Source organism: Epinephelus fuscoguttatus, linkage group LG4, assembly GCF_011397635.1.
Source record: "Epinephelus fuscoguttatus linkage group LG4, E.fuscoguttatus.final_Chr_v1".
NCBI classification, from domain to species: Eukaryota; Metazoa; Chordata; class Actinopteri; order Perciformes; family Serranidae; genus Epinephelus; species Epinephelus fuscoguttatus.
In genome coordinates, this window is record NC_064755.1 from 26,648,307 (window position 1) to 26,659,579 (window position 11,273).

General features: G+C 42.1%; 1 protein-coding gene across 1 annotated transcript; it reads right to left on the reverse strand.

The window, feature by feature from the left end:
• Positions 1–455: 455 nt before the first annotated feature.
• Positions 456–8,141, reverse strand: fbxl22 (F-box and leucine-rich repeat protein 22). The gene is given in 3 exon segments (XM_049575261.1): positions 456–2,627; positions 7,579–7,930; positions 7,933–8,141. Coding segments are annotated over 3 exon segments (795 nt in total). The 5' UTR covers positions 8,027–8,141; the 3' UTR covers positions 456–2,278.
• Positions 8,142–11,273: the final 3,132 nt, after the last annotated feature.

The following is an 11,273-nucleotide window of genomic DNA, read 5'->3' on the forward strand; positions in this document are numbered from 1 at the left end:
TTGTAGTGGTTTTGCCTCTTTTTTGTTGATGTTGTTGTTGTTGCTTTATATTTCTTTGTGGTCATATTGTGTCTCTTTGAGGGCATTTTGTCTTTTTTCCTGGTTTTGTGTCTCTTTTTTTTGGCCATTTTGTGTCTGTTGTTATTTCTTCTATAGTGATTTTGTGTCAGTTTACAGTTTCTTTGCATGTTTTTGTGGTCTTTTTTTGTCCTTTGTAGTCATTTACAGTCTTGCTGATTGGTACGTGTTAATTTGAGTGACAGTTTGCAGGTGGAGGCCAGGAGGAACTCTGACTCGTTTCATCCATGAGTTTACCCATATATGTTTTAATGTTCCTGAATGCAATCTATCCAAGGAACATTTCGCATGATGATGAAGAGAGAAAGTGGCTTTACTTGAAAACAGACTTTACAATCACAAGCGCTCAATACACACCGGCTAACACCTCAGTGGTCCTGCATAGAATCCTGATTATTTTTTAATTAAAGTACCAAATAAACATTTTTTCTAATTATTATTTTAGCTGCTCATAAAAACCATTAGAGGGAATTACATTAAGCTTAATAGTGATCTAATTAACAAGAGTCATCATCATAAAGATTTGGTTTCACATTTAGAAAACCTTTATTGTCAGTCACACAGAATAAAAAATATCTTTCACACATTCAATAGATAAGTTAAAAAAGTGATGACCAAAAAAAAAAAAAAAACCACACACACACTAAGTAAAAAAAAAAACAAAAAACACAGTCAATAAAAAAATATTGTGGTGTTTCAAAGGGAAACAGAACATTTGCTACATCCAGTATAAGAACAATATCTGAGTGCACATCCCAGTGGATGTGGAAAAAAAAGGCTTGTTCTTCATTAACTGTGTGAAAATCTGTGGTCATCCTTCAGAGATGCACTCAGAGGACAGGGAGCCCCCTGCAGCAGCAGCAGCAGCCTGCAATACATTTGTCACATGGCATTTACAGACAGACACACTCCCCTAATCAACCTACTTTCATATGTCTCACAGTCTTATATAACATGTTTCCAATAACAGGCACAAGGCCATGTTGCCCCGGGAGAACCCTTCCTCCCAGTTCTGACATGTCTTATCATAACAGAGACAGAGCACACAGAGCAACCACGCGCCTTTTGTTCTTTTGTACTGTGTAGGTGTGCGTAACTCCTCTGGGGGAGGTGTGGAATATTTTAATCAAACACTCAAAGGCTATTAAAAGAATAGTTTGACATTTTGGGAAATATGCTTGTTCACTTTCTTGTCCAGCGTTAGATGAGAGTGATAGCCTACAAATCTCGCATGTGAATCATAGACTGTATATAAAGAAAGACAATGCATCTTCACTTTCATCCACTGTACAAATATGAAGCCAAAATATCCTGGGAGGCAGGAGGCATCCTGATCAGATGCCCGAACCACCTCAACTGACCCCTTTCGACGTGAAGGAGCAGCAGCTCTACTTCAAGCTCCTTCCGGATGTCCGGGCTCCTTACCCTATCTCTAAGGCTGAGCCCAGCCAGCTCACGTTGGAAACTCATTACAGCTGCTTGTATCCGCAACTTCATTCTTTCGGACATAACCCAGAGGTAGTAACCATAGGTGAGGGTTGGGACGTAGATGGACCAGTAAATCGAAAGCTTTGCCTTATTACTCAGCTCTCTCTTCACCACGGCAGTCTGGCGCAGCGACGCTCCATTCTACCCTCACTCATGAACATGACCCCAATAAAACACTTGAACTCCATGCTTGGGGCAGTAACTCACTCCAAACCCTGAGAGCGCCTGGTCAAGACGTCCATCTACAGTCATTAGTCTGACTGGTCAGTATGTAGCTGGAGCCAGCAGCTGGTTAGCATAGCTTAGCATAAAAACTGGAAACAGAGGGAAACAGCTAGCCTGGCTTTAGCTTCATATTTACTGTAGGTGTGATTTTGGTATTGACTGTCTCATCTAACTCTCAACAAGAAAGTTATAAGCATATTTCCAAAATGACAAACTATTCCTTTAGTTGTAGTTGCACCATCTCAATTAAGAATTCAGGATAAGGCCACTTGTCGATACATTATAAGACTTCATTGTAAGTGTGTTTGGAATTCTTCCTGGTTAGGATAACATGGAAAGGTATTTGTAAGGAAGACTTGTATTTAATATGTCTGTAATAAAGTATAAAAAGGATGAAAAAACACTTCTGTTAAATACAGACACCAATCCGCCCCAGCAGTCAAGTTTTTAAAAGTCCAAAAGTTTAGGAACTAATCCAGCATTTCCATCAGGAGACCTGCAGGAGTTTCTTCAGCGTCATCCTGACTGACACCCTCTCCTCAGGCTTGCTGTCTGGGATCATATCAGCGCTCCTCTCTGCACTCAGCCGGATGTGCGGCCTCTTCTCTCTGACAGCCCGCAGCCCTGCCTGAGTAATGTTCCTGCAGAAGTCCACCTTTACCTCTTCCAGACTGTCTCCATGAGCTGCCACGCCCTCCAGGCTGCAGTCGGTGATACGGACGCAGTTCTCCAGGTGGAGGCGACGCAGCTTACTGCAGCTCTGCAGCACGGAGGTCACATCCTGGTCAGTGATGTGTCCGCAGCCAGACAGGGCCAGGCAGAGCAGGTTGGGACACCTGTAGCACAGACAGCAGACGGTTACATCACTACAGGTTTTCACAAACGTGATGGAGGACAACCAGTGCAGGACCTGTTCTGTGTCATTTTTACTCATCATTCCTTAGGGTGTATTGTATAGTAGGGAGGGATTAGTTTGTTTGGAGATGGACTAGTCTTAAGTAAGCTTTACTGTTTGGCGTGTGTGCTCATATTCAGATGAATGCTCTCCAGGTCTTGTGAATAGAATCAGATAACAGAGGAGAACATAGAGATTGGGGGCCTGATGTGAGCCGTGCGTGAATGAGATGTAAACAACACCACTGAGAGGCAGTAACATGATCTGTTTAACGATAAAGCGGTTTAATACCTAGACCAAGCTATCTTCTCTTCACACACTGTCCCATGTGGGCATGTGTTTCCGTCCTCTAAAAAAGCTTTTGTGAACAAATGGAGTATGGGGAACAATTACAGGATGCGTGATGAATTATAGCATGACAAAAATGCTTTTTCCCATGCTTTATTCTACAGTATTCATTTTAAAGAAATCAATGCAAATTGTTTGCTGTGAAATGCATGTGTTTACTGTGTGTTTCCACCCAGTATCAGGAGTGCACTGCAACCTACTGGCAGGCCAGCAGCACAGAGCTGGCAACACAGACACTCTGATGGCAGCGGAGCGAGGATGTCATTCACGTTCACTGATGCAGATTACATAAAGACTTACATAATCTTACCACTTTACCACATGTGAGCCAAACATATTCCAGTTGCCTGCAAGTGTTAAGGGTGCTGCCCCAGTAACCTCTGAACATGGGGTAGCACAGTCAATCCACGTGCCCCGCTGCATTGCTACGTGCGGCCGATGTGGGGCATTATTATCAGCGGATGTGGCAATATTGACATTAACTAATAAAAGAAAAGAAAAAAAAAGGAGGTGGGACGGTGGAAGCACAGCAGCTCAAAGCCAGCAGCATTTAGAGACTCAGCAGTCTCCAGTGACTACAGCTGGTGTGTAAGTGAATGGAGGTAAACATGACAGGAATAAAAACTTCATCAACCTTTGTTACATAATCCACCCTCTCACAGCACCTCCCCTCGCTTTGTGCAGATATTTTTGTGCTGTTATTTTCCCTAGCAAAGCGTATAACTATCCGCATGCCACCTTGTCTTAATCAGTCCTCATCGGATTCCTCACTTCTCACTCACAAATACACACATGCCTCCACGCAGATGTAGTCATGTTTTAGGCACATTAAGGAGCTGGCTCTGAGCGCTTCATGTGGTGGTGAACACACCCTGATGATGGCTTTGTCTATTTTCCCTGTCTGTTTCATTTTTCTTTTCATTTGCAAAACTGTTTTCTATCAGCGTTTCCCAATTTCCTTGAACGACAAGAATGCAGATTAAATAATAAGTTCCACAGTTGACAGAAAATCAAATCAAACCAGTACACGCTGGAAATCAGAGAACAAAACCACCTCTATTTAGAAAAAAAAAAAAGGACCACAGTACGTGGAAGGAATTTCTTATCGGGCCTGTTTATTGTTTTGCAAGATATTAATGGTTTTGCCCTGCAGCAGGTTTATTCCACTGATGTCTTCTGTGTTCTTTGTGTCTGGTTCAGCTGCAGCTCTTTGGAATGTGAAATGAAAATCACAATGTGGCATTTACAACACAGGGATAATGCTGTGTACTGTTTACTGCAACATGGAGGGGAAAAGCAAGTGACGTCATCCAATTTGTGTTCAGGTTATTCATCATGCTTGTCACACCATTCTGCGCACATGTCTATCTATCTATCTATCTATCTATCTATCTATCTATTACAAAATGTCTGCAGTCTTTCCATGATGCTGTTCGCATTAAAGCAAACGGCACTGGGGGCAGTCTGGTCTGAGCTGAGCACAAGCAGAACACCGCACAGCTAACCTGTAATCATCTCTCTAATGACCTGTTTGGTTCCCTAACGGTTATTTTGTCCAGTCAAATTATCTGGTGGACTCTAAAAGGAACATACATTTAACATTCAGCTGCTTTTGGTCTCTCGAGTTGAGAGGCTGAACAGATTTGGGACATCTTTCACAGTCTATATTCAGACATGAATATTATTTAAAAGCAGCTGTGACTGTACTTTGTAAGCAGAAGTCATAACTTAAATAGCATCTTAAAAGATATTCAATTGGTGTATAGGAAATTTGGGAAAGAAACTACTCAGAAATATCTAACCATAAATGCCCCATGCCAAAGCTTCTTGTGCCACCCACACTACATGGCATGCTGAGCATGTTAATTCATGTTGTGTAACTCGAAAACTGTGACCTAAAGATAATCAAAATCAGATAAGTGAGTTCCTGATCGCTGATTTAACATAATCTGGAATCAGAGGGGCATTATACTGTAAACTACATGATAAAGAGGCCCACAGTAATGCTGTGTTTCATAGTTTTTTTTCCCATGAAGATAAAAAAAGACACATGAGCTCGGCGTCAGAGTTTGCGTGGAGTCTTATCCAGGAAGAGGCAGGCAGAGACAGACGCACATGTTCATTCCTCTGACAGCAACAAAGAGCCAATTGTAGGCTCCACCTGCCTGCGTAAACCTCCAGTCTGCAGCTGACTGGGAGGGTCTGCGGCTAAATCACTCTTTATCACCCCCACAGCTCCTCTGCGTCCCCTCCTCCCACTTTGTCACGTGCACTTGCTCTCTACTCCCTTAGACAATTTGGGAGGGTTTATCAGTATGCAGTGAGTGTGCCTTAAGGGCGTTGAGATACAGCATCCAGACAAAGTAGGTGGTTCTAGTTTTGACTGGTCTCGCAGCTCTCAGCTCTTTGCGTCTCAAATTTCACAATACAGGAAATCCTCACAGGGTCATACACTGAGCCAATGAGCCAGCCCCTCTTCCCTGCTCTCGTCCCAGCCAGCTGCGGTGGCCAGGCTCCCTCACATCAACGGTTATTACTGGCTGCCTTGAAGAAATTATCCAGAGACCTCATTACGCCTCTCCTGCATGCAGCCAGCCACGCACACAAGGCCGGGCGCCAGCAGAGCTACGTTTCAGTGACCTATCAAATCCAACTGTCACATCATTCAATAAATATAATTTGATATCTGACCACAGTTATGTTAGTTAATAGAATCAGTCTTATGTCCCACAGATGTGTCACTTTTCTGTCTTTATAGCCAGCTCTGGATACGCCATCTGTTTCTAATGATTTTCTTCCCCTGCTGCCTACAGCTATACATGGCAGTTTCAGGAAGACATGTGCCTCTAAATGAAAACAATTTTGTTCCCCATGGTGGGTGTGAATGACCCTGAAAACCCGGAAATTGTGTCATCAACCTCAAGACGCATCTGACCAAAACAAAACAAATGTCAAGATAAAAATGTTGCTGTGAAACACAAAACTCTGAAACCTCAGGCTCCTGTGAAACGCAGGGGTGGACAAAATAACAGGAACACCTTGAAACATAATGTATCCAAAATAATGATTACAAATACTCATGTTCAGTTTTGATTCAGGAGGGGTTGCTAATTTAGCTCATGGTCATATTTGAGGCTGGGGTTTGTACTGTTGGCCCTGTGATAGGGGAAGTATTCAGATCCTTTACTTGACTAAAAGTAGCACCAGTGTAGGAGAGTAACTAGTTACATGTAATTAAATGACAAAATAAATGTAATCAATCAAAAATATGTCATTTAATTACAGTTATTAATCAGCATATTGGTCATTACAAAGGGGTTACATCTGAGTATATTCCTTTTGGCACAAAGTTTGTTATAAAATAATTGTAAAATATAACATTCATTCTCTTGCTTTGTATCTTATAGCCATGCAGGATTACTTTCCTTGGACACAGCCTATTTCTCCAGCTGGCATTCTAATGTTTATTCACTGTTGAACCAACATCATTCACCATGGTTGAATAACTGCTGAATTATGTTCTGGTTTTGAGAGATTAATCAACGTTGATTTTGCAATGTCAGTGTTGTTTCATAAACTTTAAACGTTGTTTCAAGATTGAAACAGATCTTTCTGAAAGTTCAATGTCGATTTATGGGAGTTTTACAACCATCAGAATTAAATGTTGTTTTAATGTTGAAACGACGACTGGCATAATTTCAACCACATTTCAGTGTTAAAGGTCAGTCATGTGCCTATTTTCAACTTTGTTAGAGAAGTAATAAAATGTAGTAAGTTGCATTACTTTGACTGAGTAATTCAAATAGTGTAACTCAGAAACTAAAGTAACCGTCCCAACACTTCCACACTTTGAAAATACTTAACTTGTAGAAAAAGTCCTGCATTCAAAACTTAAATAACTTAAAGTGTTACCAGTTAAATGTACTTAAAGTATTAAAAGTACTCATGCTGAGATATTGTTCGTGCTGTCCTGTGAGAACCACAGACCTGTAAAAATTAAACCCAGTGAGCTCAGCGTTGTGATGATGCATTTTCCAACTAATCCTAAGGTTTTGTTTTTTTTTATGGTTTACTCGTCTTAAGAAACAGGAGGATTGTCTCAACCAGTAAAGGAACACTTAATCCTTTTATTTATCAGAACATTTCAAAGTCACCAAATTTGGAGATATGGCTTGCACTGGGCAGGAAGCGTATGTGAAAGTGTCATCTGAATGATAGCTAAAGCTGTCTGAGAAATATTGTGCCTATTTTGTGGGACTTTTAAGTAACTTTTGTTCTGTTTTGTTAGGATCATTAAACTTATTAAGCACTCAAAAAGTTATTTAAATACACACAGGTAAATCCCCCTTTGGGTGAATTTGTCCCAAGCAGACACTGTTCTGTTTAAGGGGCCACAAGCCAACAAGCCACAGCTTTAGATCATATTACAGCAGGCCTATGCTGTAAAGTAGACACCTTGTCTTGTTTTGTTAACCCTTTGTTGGTCTATTTCATAACAAAATACACGACAAAGCAGGAGGGCAGAGCCACACACAAACACTCACTTATGGCAGACATGGGCCAGGAAGGTGCTGACCAGGCTCTCATGTTTACTGCAGATGTCCTTCTGAAACGCGCTCTTCAGCCACTCCTCAATGTTGCACACCTGCAGGACCCTGCTGGAGTACCAGCGCACCGCCAGGTAGCGCAGCGAGGGGCCCAGCACAAAGTTGTCCCTCGTCAGCTCACACGGGGAGTCGAAGTGGAGCAGAGTCCAGAGGTGGGGGTCCAGGAAGGCCTCCCGCAGCAGGTGACAGGTAAGGGACAAACTCCTCCGACTGTCCTTGTCTAGGAAGGAGAAAAGGTGAAGGAGACACTCGCGGTTGAGCTGGGTGAGGTGCATGGTGAGCCGTCCCTAGACAGAAAGACAGGCCTCGTCCCTGCGGCTGCTGCAGGCCTGCTGGTAAGCAGCAACAATGCGCCTGCAGCGAGTATTGTGTGGCCCAGATACATGATGCCTCCTCAGGCACACGCTGCAGGCCTGCACATATAAGGCCGTGGAGCGCAGGCTATTTTGGGAAGACAACTGGCGGCACGGTCAAAGATGGAAGTGTTTGAGCCATACGCTCCCTTTCCATCTGTCATGGCTCTCAACAGGCGGCAGGCGCTGGACTGAGCCAGATGTTTACACTGGCCTGGCCTAGTTCTCAGATACAGATACACACGTGCCACACTGGAGGAACACCTCCAGAATGCATTGCTATATAACAGCCCTGCAATGATGATCTGACCTTCACTGTGCAGAGTGATGTATGTGCAGTTTGACACTAGATGACTGTTTTCACATTAGTTATTTTTCAATCTAAAAATGTGTCTGGGCTTGGTGGGTATTTCAAGTTGTGTGTGTTCAGGAAGACGATACTTTTCATGCTCAGGCTGTACATTTTCTTTCTCACCATGCTGTTCACTCCTTGCACACATGCAAACTCACTCTCTCTAGGTGTCATTGTCCATGGCTGTCAAATGAGTCATCAGATGATTCACAATCAAGCAGTAGCACAGCGACACACCTCTGTCAGCCTGTCATCTTACTGCTCCACATTGTAAATATGGTTCTCTTTTGCTGTAGTTGTGCACACCCTCCACCTCCCCATCACCACTTAGTCTTCATGGATTCATCATCTTCATCCACCTCATCAGCCATCAGTCTCAGAGTCATCAGCCACCAACTCCGCCAGTGTCTGGACTCCATGGGGGGGATTTATCTTGTTGCAGCTCAGACGTCCCTTGATCACATAATGTCTCCCAAAGGCGCCAAAGGCTTCTGTTAAATCTTAATCAGCACAAATCATCTGTTAATCTGTACACTCATATTCTGTAATGAATAATATCTTTACTTCATTCTTTTGTCTCTCCTGATTGAAATACATTTGCTGTATGACCACTTCCTCCCTGACCTTTTCTGGCAAATTTCATTTTTTGATCCATGTGTATATTTGGATTAGTACTGCTACTGATGAAATTGCAATTACTTATCTTGTATTAGATTAAAGAGCAGTCTCTTAGGTAAAATGTAAGGCATTTCATTTTAGCTCATTTAAAACCACCATGCTTCTACAGCTAGCTAAACACTGGCTGACAGGGGAGAAGGTGGTTGTTAACACCTTTTTAAAAAGTGTTAAAACCAACCCCAGTGACAACAAAACACATTTTACCTGTCTATTCTAATCCTTTTTTTTTTTAGCACGTGGGAAGAGTTGGTGAAAAAAACAGGCACACACACTACAGTCTTCATCAGATGAGGTGAGGCAGAGAAAGACAGCGAGGTCTGTCCCCAAATAATACTCTATCTGCCATGTGACACTGAGCAGATCCTGCAAGAAATGATAAAACCACAGAGAAGGAACCGGAGTTCACATGGAATTGGGCGGTAGATGTCAGATTAGAAAACAGCTTTTGGATGGCACAGGAAAAACGAAACTTGCAAGACAACATGTTGTGATGGTAATGTTGTATTGTTTACAAAGAATGAAATAAAAAAAGTATTTCATGTCTATTACTTTATGTTATTATTCTACTTATTTCCAGTAATGGTTGTTTTCTTCTTGTGTGAGGAAGCTACATAACATTTGTTTGTAAATTCAGTTGCGGAGGTTCGCAAAAAGTTAAAATGGCAACTAGGTCCCACTCGGAAGTTGTCGAAAACCAGCGCTTAGTCAGTGACTTCTGGTGTCAGACACAGATGAAAAAAGCAATCCTTTAACATCAACATCATATGCGGCTGGTCGCCATTGCTGTTCAGGGTCAGGCGGAAACGCGGCAGGGCAACAGCAAAAGTTGAGGTGGCAAAAAGTCAGAGTAGGGTAGTTGGGAGGAGTCCAACAACTACTAACTGTCACCCAGGAGACTGGTGTTCGCTTCCTGTTTGAATATAAAGCCAAACTTAGTCCTTTTTTCCTAAACCCAACCACGTGCATGTTGACTAAACCACGTGTTTGTTGTTGAAGGAAAAAAATGCCAATTCATGGTGTTATACTGACGTAGTACATTTGTTTTGATAGAGACAGTATGAGGAAGAAGCTGTACATGCCCTGTGAAAACAGATGTGTATTTTGAAAACAATGAATGTAACAGGCAGAACTTGACACGGAACATCAACCTTGCATGTCATATCTCGACGTGGAAAGTCCATGACCAAATGTCAATATGAGACGAGGTCAGAGTGAGAATGTGTTAAAAATAGGCCTCGTCTAATATCACTAAAATGATAACTGGTTTGCTGTCTGCTGTGTATTTTTGTATTACTTCTTCACTCTTATTGTTACAATTTACCTCAGTAGTGGGGCAGCTTGTAACAATGGAACTTCTTGTATTTGACATCAATTAATAAATTCTGTGATCTAGTTGGAAAAATTGGAAACATTGATATTTGTAGTAGACAAATAAAGGTACGTTGTGTCAAAATTTGGGAGCTCTAACACAAAAATTCAGTGAATTATAGGTGCTGAGACAAAAAGTGTTACAACCATACCTGGTCTCCCCTACTAATATGTGTCCGCTTCATATAGGGAGCAAAACTATGAGGGTGAAACTGAAATATAATACAGTCGACTACAACAGAAACTTCAATGAGTTGAGTTTTCCTTGCTGCACAGCATCAACCATTAACATACAGAGGTAGCACAGTATAACCTGTTGAACCTGTTGTACTGGGCTAAATGACATATTAACCATATAACAATTATCCACTTTAAGGATCCTGACAGGTAATTAGAGAGTCTAATAATTCAATAACCTAAACATGGCAAAGCCTTCACGTGAGTAAAAGTCACAAGCACAAACTGTTACGTAGGACTCTGCCTCAAAGGAACACTGTGAACTATGACTCAGTGTTTTTAAAATTGCTCAACTGGTGCAGGGAGAACATACTGGGATGGCAAAATACCATAAAATATATGTCATCACTCCACACTGCATTACCAGTTATGTCCTGTTCCACTTATTCACGCCAAATCTCCAAAAACACACAGGACATTGGGAAATGCCACTGTTGGGAAGCTGATTACAGCCTGTACTGTGACTCACTGTGTCATGATGTTCTTAACCAGACCTCTGATCTGACAAACATAATGCAATGTGAGCTTATTATTAGCAGCTGTGATCTAGCCTCAGAGAGGAAAAGAAAAAAGGAGGGGAGCGGGGGGAAGGCCACTTGTGTGTCATTAATGGGGACAGAGTAGCGAGCCCACAGCCACCTGTG